This window comes from Babylonia areolata, chromosome 2, assembly GCF_041734735.1.
Source record: "Babylonia areolata isolate BAREFJ2019XMU chromosome 2, ASM4173473v1, whole genome shotgun sequence".
In the NCBI taxonomy this organism is placed as follows: domain Eukaryota; kingdom Metazoa; phylum Mollusca; class Gastropoda; order Neogastropoda; family Buccinidae; genus Babylonia; species Babylonia areolata.
The window spans coordinates 50467516-50491348 of NC_134877.1; the positions used below are offsets into that span (position 1 = coordinate 50467516).

Genomic DNA, 23833 nt, shown 5'->3' on the forward strand with positions numbered 1-23833 from the left:
TTTGTGCCGCCCCCTGGAGGCAGCCAAGCGGGGAAACGCTTGTGCCATGAATATCAATGAACTACCGATTGTCCCCTCCCCCCCCCCCGCCCCCACCCCCCTTCCCTCACAGCCCTACACGACGTGGAAGGTGAGAAGCACGAAAAATCGGTGTTTACTAAACGTTGACTCTATTACCGGCAAACAGGGGCACTGACAGAGGCTTTTAATGGTGAGGACCTAGGGCTCACCCCTGAATGAAGCGCGCTGCGCGTCTTCAAGAACGAGAGAGAGGGGGCATGGGGGAGGGGGGGGGGAGGTTTTGCTCTGGGGTGAGATAGGTGGTGGCCTGGCCGAGCTTTGGACCCTGCTCGTTGAGCAGCCGTTGAGCGGTCGCTGAGCAAGGTGGCTGAGCGCTGGTGGCTGAAGCAGGACAGGGTTGGGGAAACAGCCGGCATCATTAGCATTCAGGGAGAGAGCCAGGAGGGGGGACCCCCACCTACTGCGGCCTTTTAGGCCCGGCGTGTGGAGGTGTTACTTATGGCCCGCTGCCTCCCAAAGCCACTTCCCCTTTCACCACACCATCGTAGATCACATCAGCCCCTTTTCACACTCACACGGCTTCGCGCATCGCTGGTCCAGGTTATGCACCGCCGATCCCCGCCGGGTCCCTTGTCAAGGTGTGCCACCCGAGTCTCTGGGCAATGTCGGTGAAGCATGGGTGACTTTGACAACGCTTTTGATTTTAGAGGTTTTCGATTTCTAGCTGGTCTCACCTTGTTTTGTTGTTGTTGTTTTTGTTTGCGGGTTTTGTGTTTTGTTTTGTTTTGTTTTGTTTTGGTGTTTTTTTTTTCGCAGGGTAAGGGTTTGCGTTGACATATTACTGGATGGTACGAGAGAAATTTACATGAATAGCGGTGTTTTCGATTTCCAGTCTTACCATAGGTGTTTTTTTTTTAATTCACTTTTTATTTTACTCTCAAGTTTTGCGCGGTACATTTGGTATCTCACTAGATATTTGCATTCATAGCCTGATAATTGATAGCGTATTGAAATCTTCTTCTTCGTTCGTGGGCTGCAACTTCCATGTTCACTCGTATGTACGCGAGTGGGCTTTTACGCGTATGACCGTTTTTACCCCGCCATATAGGCAGCCATACTCCAGTTTCGGGGGTATTGAATGAATGATTCACGAAGACTGCGTAGATCTTTCTGTCTCTCAGTCTATATGTAGTCTGTCTCTATTTGTCTCTGGCTGTCTCTGATTCTGTGACTCTGTGTGTGCCTATGCCTTTCATTAAAAAAAATGTTTTTTGCCATTTTCCCCATTCAACGTGCCTTCTCGTAGGCATTACTCTTCCGCCGCTCACCTGAACTCATCATGCACTGTCATATTATCACACACATGTTCCTTCTATCGCAGTCCACAGCGTCAGCATCAACGTGGATCAGTCAACGACAGGCCGCCATGAGGCCCCCCACAAAAACAGACCCTGCCCTGCTGCCTGATCACGTCGGTGATCAGGTAAGACAAGACTAACTCTGTGTGTGCGTGTGCATGTTGATGAGGTGATGTGCTGGTGGTTGAGGGGGGAGGGGGGGGGGCTGGGAGGGGGTTTTGGGGGATGGAGGCGTGACTGGTTTTAAACATGATTTGGGATAATGCTCATTGTTTGGGCATTGTCATGTATGGGACTGGGTTTTAAGTATTTGGACTCTTTTGAAGTATTTTGATTGGTTTTAGATATTTTGTGTCTGCTGGTGAGGTGTTGTTTCGGGAGGGACGAGGGGTTGGGGGAAGAGGATTTTGAATATTGTGATTTTAGATGTCTATCAGTTCGGCATTGTCATGTATGTGACCGGTTTTAATTATTGGGGGTTGGTTTTTAAGTAATGCGATATCGTTTTTTATAGTGTTAAAGTTAAATATGTATATATATATATATATATATATATATATATATATATATATATATATATGAAATGTGCATTATTTAAGTATTGTGATGTATATGTATGATGAGTGTGACGTTGTGTACGGAGATTTTTGGGTGTGTCTGAACATACTTTAGTGTTTGGTTGCGTTTTTGTGCGGGGTTATGAATGTTGGACTTTTTCATTTTAATGTTTAAGTGCATATTTTACTTTTACTTGTAGGTTTTATTTTGTTTTTTGTACAGTGCAACTGAACGTGCTTTGCATGGAGAGGATTGGATTATCATCATCATTTGAAAAGAGAACATACCGGCGTGTTTGCTTGCTTGCTTAGGAGGGGCACGAGTTAGGGGAAGTAATATGGATTAATATGGTTGGGGGGTGGGGGGGGGGGTGGAGGGGTGGGGGGTTGGGAGGGGTTGGGGGGGGAGGCGTGGGAAGGGAGGGGGCAGAGTGTTTGATTGGTTGTGCAGAATGAAATACAAGATTAGCACTCTGTGTTATAAATGTATTCACAAATCTGCCCCTTCCTATCTCTGTGGCTGCCTTCACCTCTACACTCCATCTCGCTCTCTACGATCGGCTTCGGATCCACTCTGTTTACTCATACCCAGATTCAAACACTCGACTGTTGGCCGCCGTTCTTTCTTTGTCTGTGGCACTTCTAATTGAAATGAACTTCCTCATTCGCTTTGTCAGGTCTCCACACTCAGCTCTTTCAAGTTTGGCCTTAAAACCCACCTCTTCCCAAAATAGCCTCCATTCCCTGCCTCTTCCTAGTCTTCGGCTGGTTTTTTTTCTTTCCAGTTTTAGAGTAATGCATGCGTGAGAATGACTAGTGCGAAAGCGCTTTGATTTGTCTCTTCACAATATTCAGCGCTAAATAAATATGATAATAATTATTATTATTAACAGTTCACTACTTATATAACTTGTACGCTTTCCAATGTTGGCTTGTTAAAATCGGAAGGCAACGTTTATTCATTTCCCGTTGTGTTGGGACATGATAATTATTATAGCAGATATTAACCCCCCGTCCCCCCTTTGACTTTATGGCTTTGGTAGCTGAAGGCGGTAAAAATGTCGTGTGTGTCAAGTGTCAAAAGACAAATTAGGTCAGGTGCAGCATCAGTTTTTCCTTGGTTTCAAGAAAGATGTGACTGTATAGTTAGCATTTAGTATGGATTTGCAGAGTGGTGAACACACAGGGCACTGGAAATGTGCTGATGTTGCAGGGGCAGACGCTGCTGTGTGACGACTTTCTCTGGCTGCCTGAACCTTGCGACGTTCCTCTTCAAGTCTCTTTGATGCTTTTCTTTTAACTCACTCAGTGCGGCCAGTCCTCTCTTCTCCTCTACATAGACCCCTCGGATGTCCAGTGTGTGTCTGAATGACCCAACCTTTAGCTTCCGTCGTCAGAATTGTGGTATTCTTTGTCAAGATTCACGTCTTCAGTATAAGAGCCTTCCGCTGTTAACGTCGTCTCTTTCGCCGTTCGTATGGAAAGAGTTAAAAGTGCGCCAACGTACGCTTTCCAGCTCTGTGTTAAGTTCAGCAGCGGAGATATCGCACCACTGTAGACTGTCTTTCACGTTGTTTTCAGATCGTTTCATTGGGTGACCTCTGTTTCCATGACCCTGCGTTAGTTCTCCGAACAGTAGCTGCTTTAGAATTCGGTGGTCCTCCACTCTTATGACATGGCTTCTTGACCAATGGTGCAGTGACTTCAGGGTTATTGCCTCAATGGTCAAGAACTGCTGTGTTGGTGAGTTGGTCCTGCCACCGTATCACCAGAATGGAGCGCAGGGCCCGTTGGTGGAATCTCTCCAGATATTTTAAGTGCCTCCTGTAGATCGTCGATGTTTCGCAGCCGTATAAAAGTGACGGGAAGACGACAGCATTGTCACATTGACGTTTGTGGTCAGGGTAACATTATGGTTCAGCTCCTTGTTGTGAAGTCGTTACGGAGCTTGGCTTGTTTTGTTAATTCTGACTGAGATCTCATCGTCCAGAGAACCATCCCTGGAGATAGCACTTTCCAGATGTTTGAAGCAGTCGACATTTTTCAGCTCTGTGTCATCTATGGTGATATGTAGATGCGCTGCATTAGAGTTGGGTGCAGGCCGGAAAAGCACCTCGACTCCAGGCTGATCGCGCGTTCTGTCCAAACTTATTGGAGGCCTTGGAAAACTATGTCAGCATGATCTGCAGATCGTTTAGCTTGTGGACAATTAGTCACCAGTATTTGGGAGGGTTTGCAGTACCACTTTTGTCTGATTTTCGTGGAGATTTCCTAGTTATTTTTAGCGAGATCCATGTGCGCATGCGCGTCTCCATTTCCTGTTTTTGTTGTTGTTGTTGTTTTGGTTTTTTTGTTGTTGTTTTTAATCGATCACTGAAAGGCCAACATTTCTTCGTGGAAATTACTGCCCTGACGAAAGGATTTTGAAAAATTTCGGTGACTAATTTTTCAAGATATATATTTGATTTAATAATTACACCCATTATTTGCGTTAGTCTCCTCTGTTGACTTTGAGCTTGTTTCTAGTCACATTTCTACCATGGGGTATTCGATCTGATCCATTTATAAACTCTGCCGAAAAGTTGTCCGAACAAACAAAGGTAGTGCAAAACGCAGAACAGCGAGTGACGGTGGTGAGCCTATGACCTACTTCTCGCTCTGCAAGCGACGAAAGGTCCACTAAGAAGGCAGGCCTGCAAACCCTCCCTGTTTTCTCTCCCTTCACTAGGCCTCGAGTGGTGGTCTGGTCATTCGGATAAGATGATAAACCGAGGTCCCGTGTACAGCATGCACTTAGCGTACGTGACAGAACTCATGGCTACGAAAGAGTTCTCTCTTGCAAAATTCTGTAGAAAAATCCTCTTCGGTAGGAAAACAGATAAAATTGCAGGAAAAAAAAAATAAAAAAAATGGGAGGCGCTCTCAGTGTAGCGACGCACTCTGCCTAGGGAGAACAGCCCGAATTTCACACAGAGTATAATGAGTAATCTGTCGTGACAAAAAGAGTAATACAATACAATACAATTAGTGCACAATCATCTGCAAAAGAGAGCTTCTTAGATGAGACTGAAAAGAGTTTTTATTATTGCAGTCCGTCGGCGTAGGTCGAAAATATGCGAGAAAGCGTGGAATTGCGAGAAAACATGGGCTGTCAGGGTACCTGACGTCCATTGGGGAAGATTAGCATGAAAAAAAAGAAAGAAAACAAGAGAGGCAAGGCCTTCAAGACTCACTTGTGATAAATTAAGTCCCCTAGCATTAATTACAGAGTAATTTCCCTTTTTTTACTATCTGCACCAAAACGTTTGCAAAATAAATAAAAATTCCATGCTTAGCAAAAGAAGTTCCTGTTTGAACAAAAAATGATAATAATGACTCCTCTTGTTGTTGTGTCAGAATAAGAGGTCAAAGTGCCAAGTTTAGAGAATACAAAAAATATAAATATGACAGTAAATGCAGTTTGCATATAATTAGGCTTCTTTTTTTCATTTTTTTGTGCCCATCCCAGAGGTGCAATATTGTTTTAAACAAGATGACTGGAAAGAACTGAATTTTTCCTATTTTTATGCCAAATTTGGTGTCAACTGACAAAGTAGTTGCAGAGAAAATGTCAGTGTTAAAGTTTACCACGGACACACACACACACACACACACGGACACACACGGACACACACACACACACACACACACACACACACACACACAACCGAACACCGGGTTAAAACATAGACTCACTTTGTTTACACAAGTGAGTCAAAAAAGGGGGAAGTAGAAGATTGTGCCCCGTTTTCCTGTGCTGAGCCCTAGACACAGTGGGTGTGAATTCACTGACCTGATGGCCGTAAAAGGCAGTGGAAACTTTAACCTTTGACCCTTTTTTTCAGGCTGAGAAGAGGCAAACGAGTGATCATTTTCAGAATTCGGGTATGTCATGGTAGACTGAGCAGTGACATATGTACCGTGAACTGAAGATGGCCCCAGCCCCGTTTTGTCAGTATGGAACAAGTGAAGCAGACACCTCAACATACCCTCCGAAAGCTATTCACCCTGCACACAGTTTAGGATATCAAATTAAACGAGGTGGTCAACGATGCGGCAGAATCCGTGGGAATGCCTGACGGATCCATTAAGGAGTACAGTCACATTCGTCTCACAAAGCGGACTGAAAGTGTCAGTCTGAACGAGGAGAAAGAAGAACCGCCCCCAGAAAACGGAGATATGACAAACTGAACTGCACAAAACCACCACCACCACCACCAACAACAACAAACCAACCAACCAGCCATATTTTAACCACATTTTAACCTCTCCATATCACATAATACAAATTTTCTACCAGAAGATGGTGGAATATCAAGTTTTGATACTTGTTAAATACTGACTGAAATGTATTGAATTAAATAAAAATGGTAATAATGATAGTCAGGTGCATTCATACAACATATTTTTATGTCAGCAATGTTATGGGACGGAAATTACACCATTTTCTGAAAAAAAGACAATGTAAAAGGTACTTCGAGTAAACTAATGTTTGAGAAAATGAGACTCATGCAAGCACGCAGCAGAAAACATTAAAGACAACGACGAGTACGACGATGACCATGAAAAGGAAAAGACGTCATGACCACTGGCACACTCACCATCACATCTAACAGCAACAGCAGAAGCAACTGACTGTCGCTGTATCAGTATCAGTATCAGTAACCCATGGAGGCGTAACTGCGTTCGGACAAATCCATATACACTACCCCACATCTGCCAAGCAGATGCCTGACCAGCAGCGTAACCCAACGCGCTTAGTCACGTCTTGAGAAAAAAAATTGAAGGAATAGGAATTTTTGTGCAGATGGCTAGCTGGAACGTCAACATTACATTCGTCTCGTCGCTGGCGCTAGGAAAAACAACAACAACATGGCATTTGAGGGGAAAAAAAGTAGCTAAAGTATTTCCAGTTGACTGGAGATAGTAATATATGACATTTTCCCGACTGATCTGGAAAAAAAAACGAAAGAGAAAGTGCTTGTTGTTTACAGACAAGTCACTAGAACTATAAGACTTTTTATGTGGTCTGACCATTTTGTTTCCAAGCACACCCAATGAACTGGCTGTACGTCAAGGGTTGCATTGTGTATGGGTATTAAAAGGTCTCACTCATGGATACGTCCATTGTTCGTGGTCTGTTGTATATAGCTGTGAAAGATAGAAGCAGATTATCGCATACATATCTCGAAGTTACAAAAAGGAGTGCTTGCTTACAGAAAAGGGTGAACAAATAAAACTCTGAATTCGTAGGAAGTGGTTAGTTTTCGGATAAAGGTTGAACATGTTAAATTTCATATATGTACTTTTTTTTAGCAACACCAAGCGATACCACAAGTCCTATTTTCTGTTTCAAGGAGGTGTAAAAGCGTGTAGACTGATCCAAATACGCTACATCATATCTGCTTTGGTTAAAAAAAAAAAAAAGAGGGGGAGAGGGGGGCAGCAGATGCCTGATCTCCAAATAAATCTAACTTGCTAATAAGGCATATAAAACATTCCCTTCACACACGTACACACACACACACACACACACACACACACACACACACACATATATATATATATATATATACATATACATACATACATACATATATATTCATACACACATAAGTCGTCTGAAATGAAGTGTTAGTTTGTAAGTGATGACATGATTTGATTTCAACAGTTGTTTGGTTTCTAATGTCAGATGATTCTGATTAAATTTCAAAGCCCCAGGATCACTTCGAAGCAAGGAATAAACATCTGAGTTTTATTTCGTACCCAGTTATTTCATTTTGTTTTGTTTTGGTTTGCTTGGTTTCCCTCTGCTTTGTTTTGTTGGGTTTGATATATATATATATATATATATATATATATATATATATATATATATATATATATATATATTAAGGGTTTCATGTAAATTCATTCCATTTTGTATTTTATTTTTCCTGTATTCATATCATGCAATTAAATCGAATTTAATTTACTTGATTCTATTCCGCAATAAAAAATCAATTTTATTTACTTGATTTTATTCTTTTCTGATTCGTTTTATGCAATTTCATATCCTTTCCGAAAATGATTAATTCTATTTTCGGAACATGATCAGTAGTTTATTTCGTTTCTGGGCGTTCACTACTGCTGCTGCTGCTGCAACTGCTGCTTCTGTTGCTGCTGTTGTAGTTGCTGCTGCTACTTACTTACTAATGGATACTTATATAGCACCTATCCTCGGTCGGAGACCAAGCTGTAAGCACTTTACAAACACGAAGTCTTTTGCACAACAGTCTGCCTACTTGGTAGAGCCGACTGGCAGCTGCCACTGGGCGCTCATCATTCGTTTGCTGTGTCATTCAATCAGGTTTCAGTTACGCACACATACACAACAGTTTACGTGTATGTCAGTTTTGTTTATTTATCCCGCCATGTAGGAAGCCATACTCCGTTTTCGGGGGTATGCACGCTGACATGGGTTATTGGATCTTTAACGTGCGTATTTATCTTATACGCACGAAAGGGGTTCAGGTGCTAGCAGGTCTGCACGTATGTTGACCTGGGAGATCGGAAAATTCTCCACCCTTTACCCACTAGGCGCCGTCACCGAGATTCGAACCCTGGACCCTTAATTTAAAGACCAATGCTTAAACCACTCAGCTACTGTCATTGCTGTTATCGCTGTTGCTGCTGCTGGCGCTACTACTATATTATCAATAGCAAAAAATGTTATCATAATTATTATTATCATTATTGTTATCATTATCATTATTACTATCATTTTCATGTTTATCATGATGACGATGATGATGATGATGATTGTTGTTCAATAGTTTTAAAAAAACCATCATCGTCATCATCATCATCATCATCATCATCATAATCCTCCTCCTCCTCCTCCTCATAACTACTATTTTCTTTATTATTATGATGACGATGATGATTGTTGGTGTTGTAGTTGTTTTTGTTGTTGTTGTTGTTATTATTATTATTATTATTACTACTACTACTGCTATTATCATTGTTTATTATTGTAATCATATCATCAGTATTGACGCTATCAGCATTATTGTCATCATTATTGTTACTATTATAATTATCATTATGATTTTCTTATTGTTATTTCTATCATTTACTATAGTGAACGTTGTTTACAATGCCCGTTTCTCTCGCTACCGATACCTGTACAACCATTACATTCTGTTCATCAGACTTACAAAGGTGGGAGAAATCCCCTGTGCCTTAATCCCCAGTTAATTCCTGATACGATTAACACCGCCTGTGCTATGTCAAAAGCCTGAAAGACAAAGGGACCATGGGGTATGTGTGAGGAAAGGGTACCGAAAGGGCTTGGCGTTTAATAGCGGTTTCCGAAATGTTTAACTCACTCAGTACGGCCAGTCCTCTCTTCTCCTCTACACAGACCCCTCGGATGTCCAGTGGGTGTCTGAATGACCCAACCTTTAGCTTCCGTCGTCAGAATTGTGGTATTCTTTGTCAACATTCACCTCTTCAGTATAAGAGCCTTCCGCTTGCAATATTTTGATGATGGTAATTGGGCTGAAACGCTGTTAACGTCGTCTCTTTCGCAGTTCGTATGGAGAGAGTTAACTGATTTCCAATTTGTTTATCACGAATTCGATCCTGCTTTCAGTTCAAGACAGTTTTACTAGATTTCGAAATGAAATGAACTGTAGTATCGGTCTGAAATTCACGAAGTATCATGAACTTCTTCGTTGTTGTGGTGGTGGTGGTGGTTGTGGTTGTTACGAAAGAATTTATTTCCAACAGTGAGCGTTTAAACATATTTTGAAAGCTTAGGTTGTTGATAACCATAGGTAGTTGTGAATGAAATGCGTATTTTGTTGCGGGTATTTGATGACAAGAAATGCATAGATAAATACATGTTAGTGTTCAAAATGTTTGTCGTGCAAGTTCCAGTAATGCACACATTTGGGAATCTGTATAAGCCACTGAAGTAAATCATTAAAACCATTGAATCACAAACCTGTTATACATAACTCTTAGCTTTATACCAAAAACATATTTAAAGGCTAAATTTGGAAATCATTTAACAAATTCTTGTAGAATAATAATGTAGACTCGTAAGTCAAAACCTTCAATTTTTACAGACTATTGTGAAACCAGGAGCAAAAAATAGGAGAATCTGGGAACAGACAATAAGAAATTCAGTCATACCGATTCCCAAGTCTAAACCGAGAAAGGTTGCAGGTTGACTCTTAAACCACGTGAGATTACAAACTATTGTGAAATCAGGAGCGAGAAAAATCAAGGAATCCGGGAATGGACAATAATGCAGATTCCTAAGTCCAGACCAACAAAGTTTACAGCTGATCATGTGAGAAAAAACACAGGAACGAAAACGGGAGAACCCGGGAAAGGACAATAGGAATTTCATAAACATCTCACAGGGATTACCACAGCGGATCCTATTTGACTGTGGAGTTTGAGGCAGTGAGTAGAGCAGCGGTCACGGAAACGGAGGGGTAAGAGATTCTGTGTCTCTGAGTGTGTGCACAGTTTCAGTGAGGAAAAAAAAAATGTGAAGCGCACTGGTCGTGTTGATTCACCTTGGGGCGAGTTTTGATTTCCCAGAAGCATTGTGCGTTGTTTTTGTGCCGAAGGATACTTGACTCGGGGTGGAGTGTGCGGGGGTGTGCGGAAGTGGATTATGTTCCCTTGTTGACCTGTGAGTTTGTGGCCCCTTGGGGGGTCTTTTTGTGTTTGCACAAGCGTGTGTGTGTGTTCTGATTGGAATCAATTTCGTGGATGAGTGAACCGGTAAGTCATTTTGTTGTTGTATTTGCTTCTTTCTTTCTTCTTTCTTTCTTTCTCTCCTTCATTCTTTGCTTCGTTTCTTCCATATCCTTCTTTTATACTTTTGTAACAGCCACAGACATTGATATAGAATTTCAGGATTTACACATACTACTTCAAGACGAAGACTAAGTTAGGTTTACAATAACAACCAAACTAAAGGTAAGATTTCAGCAATTTTATCAACCACGTTAAAGTTAAGTCAAAAAGGATGGCTTGCGTTTTTCAAACACTGCAAACACGAAAGTGAGCACCTGTCACCGTGAAGCGGTTTGCGTCTCGAACTGAGAAAGCGGGTTTAAACCCATTGCAGGCATATAATTGCAGGATTTTTCCGACTCTATCGGCTCCACCTTTCCACAGAGCTGAGTGTGTTTTAGGCTGAAAAGTGGGAAGATGGAGATCTTGCAGTCGAGTGTCATTCACTTCACAAATGCGTCTTTGAGTGTGTTGCTGGAGTTTTGTTTTTTAAACATATCTTATTCATTCTATGAATGCAGTTTTCGTATCTCTCGGGCCTGACTGACACAAGGGTTTTTGAGAAAGGAAGCGTGAAGTGGCAGTCTTGTCACGTGTATCAAACCGAAGAGGATCTCCAGAGCATGGCTGCTGTCACCTTGACCCTCATCCATCATCCGAAGACGAAATGCATCAGAATCTATGGCCCTTCATGCCCTGATGTGATGGCGACCTCTCAGTTTTGATTGCCCCGTCTTGATCATTTCCACGCCTGTGGTGAGTTCGCTTCAATGTCAGCATTGGGGCAGGTTGGTTTAAACGTTTTATTTCGAGAAACCAGACAAAATTACAGCGTTCAATAATCAAAGACTTAAAAGAGAAAACTGAAACATCAAAAAGCCTGAGCTTTTTCGCGCTCTTTCATGTATCATAAGAAACAATCAACAAATGCAATGGTGAAAGAAAGAACGTTCGATATTGAAAACAAGTTGAAGTGCAAATCAGAATGTGATGCACTGAAATGTGAACATTGCCTGAAGCATAATGTATTGGGATAAGAGAACGAGAGCAAGAGTGAGTGAGTGAGTGAGAGAGAGAGAGAGAGAGAGAGAGAGAGAGTACAGAAGGAACCTGGGGCCAGCCATCAATTTTCCATGTGTGTGACTACAGAAAATAATTTCATGGTGTATCTTTTGTGTCACAGGCGTTAACTAACCTTGACTTATTATCATTAATATCATCATGATCATATTATTATTATTATTATCATTATCAGTATTATTAGTAGTAGTAGTATTGTTATTGTGCTGCATAATCGTGTACAGTCACGGCTACTTGTTCCTTGTCAAACTGGGGGCAGGGTGACGGGAACTGTGCCTGAAAGGACCCTGTGACGGTCGTCTCCACAGCAGAGTTGACGCTCAGTCTGGTTCCGCGCGCCTTAGTCTTGCAGACTTTTTGTCAGCAATAGACCCCCGAAAACGGAGTATGGCTGCCTACATGACGGGGTAAAAACGGCCATGCACGTAAAAGCCCATTCGTGTACATACGAGTGGACGTGGGGGTTGCAGCCCACGAATGAAGAAGAAGAAGGATTCAGCAGTAGGTGGTGTCCTACGTTTCTTGAATAAGAACAAGCACCACTGTGAAGACCATGGAAGTTATTTACATGCAGGGCGGGATCTCCTTTGATGGGTGGCATGCAGGCATTAATCGCTCCGTGTGGAGTGGGCTGTTTGTCAACGGGATTGCTTATAAACCCGACAAGACAGGACAGCACAGGACAGGACAAGACAAAACAAGACAAGACAAATTCTTTATTGATGACGGTAACAGGTAATCAACGAATATGCTTTGCTACAAATATACAAAGGGAACTAAAGTGAAAGAAGCAATTTGTAAACAAAAGTAAACAAGATTCAAACATACGTTTCAACACAAGCAGCCTCTCTACTCCCACGCCTTCCCGTTCAGATCAGAGCAAACGACACTGTACAAGAATACATGAAAAGAAACGCATGTAAACGAACTTAGTGTGGTGGCTGTGCGTAGGGTACTCTGGATATGTGAGTAACAGGGTTCAGTGGCAACGCTTACTCCCAATGTTATAATAATGACCTGAACGAAACATTGACTCCAGTCCTGATCAGAACGCTAACTCCCGTAGTATGTCTGTTTCTGTTTATCTTTCTATTCGTTTTATGCTCATATCGATCATGATATTAATGATAATGATAATAATAACAACAATAATGATGATGACGATGATGAAACCGATGATGATGATAAAAAAGTGTTTATATCGCGCTGAATCTTGCGCAGAGACAAATCAAAGTGCTTTCACACCAATCATTCACGCGTATGCATAACTCTGATTCTAAAAGATGAAAGACACAATTTATAAATACATGTAAATAGAAAACTACAGAAACTGCTGACTCGGAAAGAGAGAGGGAAGAATTAGTTTGGAAAGAGTTCGGTTTTAAGGCCAGACTTAAAAGAGCTGAGTGCAGAGATTTGGTGAAGCGAAAGAGGGAGCTCGTTCCAATTGCAAGGATCAGAGACAGGAAGAACTGCGGCCGACTGTGGAGTGTTTGGATTTGGGAATGCGGAAACAGACTGAATCTAAAGCTGACCGTAGAGAGTGAATGTAGAAGTGTAGATAGGTAAGGGCAGATGTATTTATGTATCAGTAACACTGAGTAATGATCTTGTGTTTTTATTCTGCATTGCGAGGTGAAAACGGTCATACAAGTATAAAAATACTTACCAGTGAACGTGGGAGCTGCAGCCCACGAACAAAAACAAAAAAATAATGAAAATAAATAAATAAATAAAAATAACAAAATAAAAAAGAGACTTTGAGCCAATGAAGAGATTGCATGAGAAGAGATGTGCTCAGATGTTTTCTTTCTGAGGACGGGTCGAGCGGCAGAGTGTTGCGTATGCACTGAAGGGAGTGAATGGGTGAAGCAGGCCAACACAGAAACGAGAAAGTGACAGTGATTGAAGTGAGAGAGAATGGAAGGAGGGACGAGTTTAAATGCTGACTTTTGCTGGCTGGCTGAGTGCCTGTCTCCAGGGCTGGGGGGAAATAAGCACGTTGATTATTTGTCTAATTTCTTTCGTTAAAAAAGATTTCATTTAGTTTCGATTTCTCAATGTCTATCTGTCGAAACTACCTGCTGTATTTAACTGACTGCTTTTTGAAGTTTCTTCCCGGAGTGTACAACTGACTGTCCCAGACCAGAGTTTTGCCTGATGTCTGAGGCCAGTTCTAGTATCCGAAGGACGGAAAACACGAAGTGGATATGATTGATGCGTTTCTTTTCGTGCGCAAGATCCAGTCTCCCTGTCCTCACTCTAGCTCACTCCAGAACGCTGGAGGAGGTCAACGCCAGGCACCCCATCATGAAAACGGTCGTCAGAGCATTCAGAATTGCTGCCGTCAGTTTTAGCTTTTCAGGGAGATAACCTGATTGTAGCTTTCGGGGGGACAACCTGCTTGTAAACATAATCCCCAGCGAGATATGGTAGGATTTGTATTAGCCGAGGCGTACCACGGGTCTTACGGGTTAGATCCATTAAACTTCTGACATTTCAACCAAACTTTCTCGGCTTTGTGCCGCCAAGGACCTGACTCCTCCCCTGACCGGCTGCTGTGGAGGTAAAAAAATTTTTTTAAAGCGAGGCCCATTCATCTGAAAGCGCAGTCTGCTGAAAGCCTTCCTGGTCGGTGATCAGCCATCTATCGATGATTGATGAAGCTGGTCCTCTTTGATCGATCATTGATCGGTTATCGATCGCTTTCCAATGGACAGTTCTGAAACTCTACGATCTGCTGCCTCACTTTACTCCCAGCTGTTTCTTTCGTTTTTCAGTTATCGGGACTGTCGTTTGCTGTCCAGCGTCAGCGTCTTAAATCTGTGGACTCCCTAAGGTACTGCTGCTGTCTAAGCACCATAACCTGCAGCCATGGTTTATCAGATGCCAACTGGGATTCTTTCAGTAAGTCTTTGGATTGTTTTTGTAGTTTTTGATTTGGTGGCCCTCCATTTCAGCACATGACTTGTCCGCATTAGAGATTCAGTAAACAGAACCTCGATAATATTGCTGAACGACCGATGTTGGAATTGCTTTATGTCCTTTCTGTACAATGTCTGTGTCTCACATCTGTTCCAAAGAGATCGATGGTAGACCAACAACCTCGTAAGCTCGGATCTATATCACCACTTTCAAGCCTCATTCCTATACTGACTGTCTGTCTTGGACAGGTGTTTGGAGGAATCGTCAAGTCTGCCTGTGGAGGAGATATAACTGCCAAAGTAGTAGGAACTATCTGCTGTGTTGAACGTCGTTCTGTTGATGGCGATTCAGGCGTGGAGTGGTTGGGTGAAGGCCCGAGCAGCATCCCAAAACGTTCTCGGGCTGATCGTGAGTCTAAAAGTCGTCTATGCATGCTAGTCCTGCTTCTCATCTGAAAGTCATTCTGTAGATGGTTTGTCAGCACAAACATTGGCAAACAGGATGTCGCGAATGAATGCCTCCATGATTTTGATTTTGGAGAATGGGTCAAACAAGTCACCATCTGTTGTCAGCTATGCTTTTAGCTTTGTATAGCACTGCGGTGAACACCCAGCTGAAAAGAAGGTGCTAGCACGCAGCCTTGCATCACTCCAGTGGTGACATGGAAGAGTTTAAATGAGCAGCCGTTCTCGATGACTCTTGTAATCATTCCTTCACGGATCTGTCTAACGAAGCTGACAAAATTACTTAAGCAAAATAGCTTTCGTAGAAGGCCAGTTGCATCATCAGTGTCGAAGGCCGTGGTCAGATTCACAAATTCGGGTACACGATTTGGCGCTGTTCCATGTTCTTACTCTGAATATCATTGGCTATCGGAGGATACGTGAGTACAGTCCCACGGTTTCTACGAAAGCTACAGTCACTCTCGAAGACAACGCCATTAAGGAGGCGCCTGGTCAGTTCATCGTTGCCAACCGACTGACCACGATGGCATCCAGAAGACAGCTCCCTTCGCACTCCTCATTCATCCCCCATTCCCTGCTCCCACCGCCTCCCTCCCTGGAAGAAGAAAACAGACGCATTGACAAAGATAGCCACGAGGACGATGTTACCACGGTCACCGAGCCTTTGCCACGCCATCCATTCTCCTTGTCACGGTTCCCTCAGCCCCCATCTCCTCCTTCCTGACTGGCAGACGTGTTGCTGTACACAGCTCTCAGTGTCAGCGTTCTCACCAGGTGAAAATCGTGATAACACCTGGCTAGATTGAAGCAAACATTTGTGTTGCTGACCCGCATGATAACTGACTGGTTAGCGCATCACACACCCAAACAGACTGTTCAGGGGCGCCGTTCAGTCAAGGAAAGGGTCACTACGTTTTCCTACACGGCTGCCTGAAAGAAATTGGGTGCAATAACACCACTGGGAATCTAAACAGACGCCCAAATGTTTTTGACATTCTATACTTTTTAATACATAGAGACCAAGTCGGCATGCAAAATTTATATCTTTTCCGGGATGATTACAAAATCATTTTGAGATGACACTGCATCTGTCGGTCTTAGTATATTTGCTTCCCTTTGTTTCCTTTATGAAATTATGTTGCTTGAATATGTAATATGTGTGTGGTTTATTTAAAAACAACAACAAATAAACAACAACAACAACAACAACAAAACTACATTATTACCCCATTTAATAAAATAATCTTTAGAAAATAAATTCTTCTCGTTAGAATTCAGCTAAATGTGTGGTGAGCATAATTATATTTCAGTTATTCTTTCACTTGCAGTTAACTCCTTTGCTTTATCAATATTTTTTTTATATCCTGAAAAAAAAAGAACCAAACAAACAAAAAAGAACCACCAAAACAATATCATTGTCTTACATGATTATTCCCTTCCACTCAGTTCAACACAATGGTAATGTCAACAGTTATCCTGCTTTACAGAGGCGAACCAGTGGAGGACAGGAACAAACGTGTCTGATTGTGGCCCTTCCGAATCCCACCCTCCGCCAACGTGAAGCTTTGCTTACATTCGATACATTACTTTGCGCAGGGACAAGCAGTGCTTCAGTCTGCTACTTGTGTTGGCAGAACGACTTAGGCATGGAACAGAGCAGACACCGGCATTGCTACGCGGTAGCTGGCTGAACGGACCCGAGATACCATTCCTATAGCGGTTTGTAACGAAAGGGCGCCGGAGATTCCTCAGATCTCCTGGGCTAACCAACTAACGTCTCAACCCCTTTAGTGTGTGTACATGCGAACACATAAGATCAGAGACACGCACAATAATGTGTCAGCGGTCGTTGGGGGGAAATTAACAGGGCGTTACAATACCCAGCCCCTATTATTTTTCTGAAAACTGAGAATGGCTGCCAAAAGGCGGTGCTCATATTATGTTTACATCATCTTTAACGTCTCCTACATGTTTTGTCGAGTATGAATGGGTTTTTTTCCCTGTTCTCTACAACATCGTTTATTTTACTTCTGGCACCTTTTACCTGACTCATATCGTAAATAAATCTATATTTTCTTATTTCATGCCATCGTTTATTTCGATTCTGACACTACACTTCACTCATGTTGTATATAGTAATGATAATCATACTGATAATAAAGATGATGATGATGATGATGATAATGATACTGATAATAATCACCACCATCATCATCATCATGATAATCTTTTATTTTCTCTTTGAAACGACTTGTTCCGCTTCTCACGTTCTTGTTAAAATCCTTAATTCCCCCGCTCACATTGTGGTCACACTTCAGTCACGTTTCACACACGTATAACACAAGCATGAGCCTCTTCTGTTTGCTCTGAGATGGGGGCGGGGGGAGAGGGGTGCGGGCGGGTTGGTTGATTCTGTTTGTTATTATTAAACCAAAAAAATTGTCCAGAAGGATATTTAAGTTGTGATTGACATTCGTTGCCGTTGCTGAATTGAAAAGAACGGAAAGAAGGCGGAGCATTGGGGAAAGGTAGACAGGAAAAGAAGAGGGGAAAAAACCACACACACACACACACACACACACACACACACACACACACACACACACACACACACACACACACACACACACACACACACACACACACACACACACACACACACACACACGAAGGGGTATAATGGGCAGGTGGGTGGGAAAGGGGGTTTGGGTTGTGGAAAAAAAACGGAAAGAAAGAAGAGCGAAGTAGCCTGTTGACGGACACAGATTATATGGATAGACATACAGACCAACATGCAGTTACATCAACAGAAGGAGATCAATTATACAAATATCATTAGATTATTAAAAAAAAAAAGAAGATAACATAGACTTTTTAAAAAGATACGTAGAAACAGTGGTAAACAGATCGACATAAACCCAGCCAGATATAAAGAAGTAGAGAAGTAGAGAAAGAAACAAACAAACATGGATTGATATATAGGAATGTAGATAGATATAGAGAGAAAAAAAAAGAGAAAGAAAGAAAAAAGATACACACACGAAGAAATAAGGAAGAAAAGAAATCAAAAAGAAAAAAAAAGAAAACACCGATAATAATCATTCCCACACGTTAACACGCGTTTTGCAAGCCGCCCTGAAACTCGCAAGAAATAAAGGAGACAACTTCATAATGGCCTGGCCATCTTGAGAGTTCTCTCTCTTTCTCCCTCTCTCTCCGCCACCCTCGCGCGCAAGCGACGCGTCCGGTCTCTCAAGTGGTACAAGAAAAAATCGACTACGAGCGGCGAGTTCATTACTCGTTTTAAAACCGCGGCGTACAGTTCGGTTCGGCGTGCTTCGTCGCTCGACTGTGTTGGTCGAGAGCTTTACGTTCGGTTTCCACGTTGTCTCAGTGGGACACGGTTTCCCTCCCCTTCTGTGATTTTTAAGGAGAGTTGGGTTTCATTGTCGAGATTTTGATAACCACGTCGGAAATCGACATTTAAAGTTCGGAAGCTTCCACACTGCGAAGTAACTGGACAGATTATTCAGCTGTGACAATTGTGGTTGTTTTGAGTCTTTAATAAGAGAGATACTTCTGCGCTGTTCTACTGACTTGATTGCGATCCTTTGAAGGCTGTGAAACTGAAATGATACATGGACAGTGATGTGACAAGTCTTTGTTATGCCTCTGACACGATTACCTGCATGTGAGAACGAAAGGCAACGGGAGTTTTCCTTTGCGACATGATGTTGTCTTAAAATGATGATGGTTTACAGTCTGTTGTGGTTCTGTTGACTACCGACTGAAAGTGGATGTTATAATTTCAGAGATGCTGATTCAGTTATAGTGGCTGGCGAATGAATTAAGACTTTGTGTTTTTGTTATATCGAGACCGCTTTGGGTTTCTGTAGTTTTCTGTGGATGTTGAGGTAAGTCACGGTGTGTTGGGGCTTGAGATATATATATTTGTGTGTGTGTGTGTGTTCGTTCTTTAGTTTAACGTCTTTTCACTGTAAGTGATATTAGATGTGTGTGTGTGTGTGTGTGTGTGTGTGTGTGCGTGCGTGCGTGCGTGTGCGCGTGTGTGTGTGTGTGTATGGGTGCATATGTGCACACGCGTGCGTGTGTGTGCGTATGTGTGTTTTGTGTGTGTGTGTGTGTGTGTGTGTGTGTTTGTGAGCTCTCGTACGTGTGCGTGTGCGTATGTGTGTGTATGTACGCGCGCGCGCGTGTGTGTCCTTATATTTGCTTTATTTGCATAACTTCTACCCCCCCCCCCCCTCTCTCTCTTCTGTTTAGTTTTAGTGGGGCTTTTTTCCCCTTTAAGACTAGCATTTCCGTGAAGGAAGTAAAAATCGTGACTGACCAGGAGAACGAGCGGTCGTCCTTCGGGAAAATATCAACATTGATTGCAATCCTGACCTCTCGCTCCCCTCCTTTCCGGCTTCTGCTTGGGCGGTACTTCATCGTTTCTCTTTTTTTCTTTTCATTTAGATATCTGTCTGTTTGCCCGTCTGTTTGTCTGTCGATCTATCTATCTATCTATCTGTCTGTCTGTCTGTCTGTCTATCTGTATGTCTGCCTGTCCATCCTTTCTATATATCTATCTACCTATCTGTATTTCTGCCTGTCCATTTATCCATCCATCTATCTATCTATCTATCTATCTATCTATCTATCTATCTATCTATCTATCTATCTATCTATATCTCTCTCTGTGTACGTATGCCTGCCTGTCCATCCTTTCTATCTATCTATCTGTCTATATATCTATCTGTATTTCTGCCTGTCCATTTATCCATCCATCCATCTATCTATCTATCTATCTATCTATCTATCTATCTATCTATCTATCTATCTATATCTCTCTCTGTGTACGTATGCCTGCCTGTCCATCCTTTCTATCTATCTATCTATCTACCCATCTGTATTTCTGCCTGTCCATTTATCCATCCATCCTTTTATGAATATATTCGCATATTCGTGCGAGCGCGCGCGCGCGGGTGTGTGTGTGTGTGTGTGTGTGTGTGTGTGTGTGTGTGTGTGTGTGTGTGTGTTTTAACTTGTCCATCTGCCTGCCTGTCTGTGTGTCCACCATTTTGCTGGTCTGTCTGCTTGCCTTTTAAGTTTTGCTTTCCTGTATACCTTCATTTTATCTGATCATTGATCATTTTCTTTACGTTTTTCCTAAAGTTGTTTTTCTTCGCTAATTTTTGCACTTTTCATCTGCCCATTGCCCTTTGTCTGTCTGTCTGTTTATTTATCTATTCATTTATTCTATCTATCTATTTATTTATTCAATTTCTTTCTTAGAGGACGGGGCTCTCTGTCCCCCGATCACCCCCCACTACGTTTCTGTCATTCTCTCTCTCCCTTTCTCTCTCTCTCTCCCTTTCTCTCTCTCTCTCTCTCTCTCTCTCTCTCTCTCTCTCTCAATATCTGTATATCTCTCTCAGTCTCTGTCCCCCTCCTCTCTCTCTCTTTTCTCTCTCTCTCCCCCTTCTCTCTCTCCCTTTCTGAGTATCTGTATCTCTCTCTGTCTCTCTCTGTGTGTCTCTCTCAATATCTGTCTCTCTTTTTCTCTGTCTGTGTCTTTCTCTCAATGTATCTCTCTCAGTTTATTTCTGTCGCCTTCTCTGTGTGTGTCTCTCTCAATCCATCTCTCCCAGTCTCTCCGTATCTCCCACCCTCTCCCTCTCCCTCCTCTCTTCTCTTCCATTCTCTCTGTCTCCCTCTCTGTGTGTGTCTCTGTCAATCTCTCCCTATCTCCCCCCTCTCCCTCTCCCCCCTCTCTTCCCTTCCATTCTCTCTGTCTCCCTCTCTCTGTGTGTCTCTGTCAGTCTCTCCCTATCTCCCACCCTCTCCTTCTCTCCCCTCTCTTCCCTTCCATTCTCTCTGTCTCCCTCTCTCTGTGTGTCTCTGTCAATCTCTCCCTATCTCCCACCCTCTCCCTCTCCCCCCTCTCTTCCCTTCCATTCTTCTCTGTCTCCCTCCCTCTGTGTGTCTCTGTCAATCTCTCCCTATCTCCCACCCTCTCCCTCTCTCCCCTCTCTTCCCTTCCATTCTTCTCTGTCTCCCTCCCTCTGTGTGTCTCTGTCAATCTCTCCCTATCTCCCACCCTCTCCCTCTCCCCCCTCTCTTCCCTTCCATTCTCTCTGTCTCCCTCTCTCTGTGTGTCTCTGTCAGTCTCTCCCTATCTCCCCCCTCTCCCTCTCCCCCTCTCTTCCCTTCCATTCTCTCTGTCTCCCTCTCTCTGTGTGTCTCTGTCAGTCTCTCCCTATCTCCCACCCTCTCCCTCTCTCCCCTCTCTTCCCTTCCATTCTTCTCTGTCTCCCTCTCCGTCTCTCTCGTCTTGTATTTTCACTGACTTCTGATTTTCTCTTTCTGTTATTTTTCAATCATAACACCTTTTTTCATGCCTGGTCATTTTCTTTTAACCAGTTTCCAATCTGTTCTGCCCCGTCCCTACCCCCACCTTTTTTTTTTTCAAAGCATACCTTTAACCGAAATCATCGACAAATTTACATGCACCATGTACATTGTTTTTGTTAAGTTCTCAACAATTCCTACTACCCTGGCCCATCCACAGATCATGTATGTATGTATGTATGTATGTATGTGTCTATGTATGTATGTATGTATGTATGTATGCATGCATGTAAAGATATGTCAATCTACCTGTTAGTAACTGTATAGTGTGTTTGGTAAACGGGCACTGTTTTTAATAGAAGGTTATGTTCAAGGGCGAAGAAAAAAAAAGACATAAAAACAGAAAAAGAAATAGGATAGGGCTGGGGAATGAGGAGAGCGGGTAAGAGGGGGAAGGTCGGGAGGAGGTGTGGGGGCGTGGGGGGTGGGGGTTGGGTTAGGGGCAAACGGATTTGCAAGTTAAAGTGCTGTAACATATACTTCCGATGCGCTGGACTTCTAAAAATTGACAAAATATTGAATGAAAATCAGTCGTGTTCGACAATGACCATCAGAACAGCAGAGGAGGTAACTGCTGTCCTGACGACCTGGGCTAGGATTTGATTACGGTGGAGAGTGTCTTACCCAAGTTACACCCCTACTCTCTCGGCCAAGAGGGTTTTAGGACAGTCGGCATTGGGATGGTTCCCAAAGGCCAGCTAGCCTCCAAGGCTTCAGCACGAAGAGCCAGTGCAATTTTGCCTCCTAGTTTGAGAGTTAGTCCTTCACAAAGTACTAAGCTGTAAATGATTTCCCAATTGCAATGGAGAAACCATTGATAATACAGCTCTCACTTTGCTGTTGGCCCAATTGTAAACTTATGTCAATATGTGATATAAGCTGAGTGTTGGGCCGTTGACAAAATATGACAAAATATCACAGTTACCTTAACATTACTTATGGCTCTAATCGAATATCATTGCTTTCCGCGCCGTCGACCGTCGAATACCGTATTATGAGCGTTACATGAGCAGGTACAGCATCCGAACATCACTGAAAACATGAATAAATAAATATGTCAATAAATGTTATGATGGAGGAGGCTAAGCGGAAAGGGGTTTGGGATCAAGTCGATGACTTACGATGATACAGTGTATCTTTAATCAGTGCTCACTGACGCGCTGACAGCTTACCAACCAACCAACCATTGCTGGAAACCGACAGTAAGCATTTCGCTTGCTTCTTTTGTTTTTCTTCCTATCCAAGATTATCTATCTATTTATCTATCTGTCTATATATATCTATCTATATTATTGTATTGCATATGATACACACATACATATTGTACTGTATTGTATTAGTGTTTTGTCACACATTCCTCTGTGTGAAATACGGGTTTGCTGTCCTCGGGGAGAGGACATCGTTACAGTGCAGCGCTCCCCTTGCAGTTTTTCATGCGGATTTTTCTACAGACTTGTGCCAGGACAGCCTTGTGTCTGTGTAGGTATGTGTGCATGTTTTATCAAGTCGACTCGCACTAGTTCTGTAGGGAAATTTTCTTTGTGCTACAAAGTTACATTTCCAATATTTTTTTCTTGTTTCCGAGCTCTCTCTCTCTCTCTCCCTCTCTCTCTCTCTCCCTCTCTCTCTATCTATCTATCTCTTCTCTCTCTCTCCCCAGCGCAAAAATTACAACGCCGTTTTAACATCCTTATAACACTATTTTGACAACGATTGATTATGGATAACGAAGAATTACTTCAGCATAGTTTTCCGATTAATTTTATCGAAACAACAAACAAAAGAAAACAAACACACGAACAAAACAAAACAAAAAAAGAAAAAGAAAAAAGAAAAGTGAGTATTCGATAGATTCTGAACGGTCATGTCCTCTAACCCACCCCAACCCCATCCCAGCCCCCCATCCTCCAGGGTTACAGAATCAGCTTCTGTCACTGACGGAGTCTTACATTTCTCTGATATGTTTGTTCTGGCATTCCGACAAAGACAGTCTGAATGTGTTCGTCTCCAAATTGTCCCCATCCGTTTTAGTGTCCCGTTATCACTATTGGCGGCCTGAATGTTGGCATTAAACACTTCTGTTTTCCACTCTGGCTGTGAGAAGTCCTCGAACACGGTGTGTGTGTGTGTGTGTGTGTGTGTGTGTGTGTGTGTGTGTGTGTGTGTGTGTGTGTGT

The 23833-nt window shown here is 42.6% G+C and overlaps 1 protein-coding gene across 1 annotated transcript in view; it reads left to right on the forward strand.

Annotated features, from left to right (window-relative positions):
- Nucleotides 1-1447: 1447 nt before the first annotated feature.
- The window catches only part of LOC143277659 (uncharacterized), a 37630-nt gene continuing 15244 nt past the window's right edge, over nucleotides 1448-23833 (forward strand). The window contains exon 1 of the mRNA XM_076582567.1: nucleotides 1448-1504. Coding sequence (XP_076438682.1) covers nucleotides 1448-1504 — 57 coding nt within the window. The remainder of the gene's footprint in view (nucleotides 1505-23833) is intronic.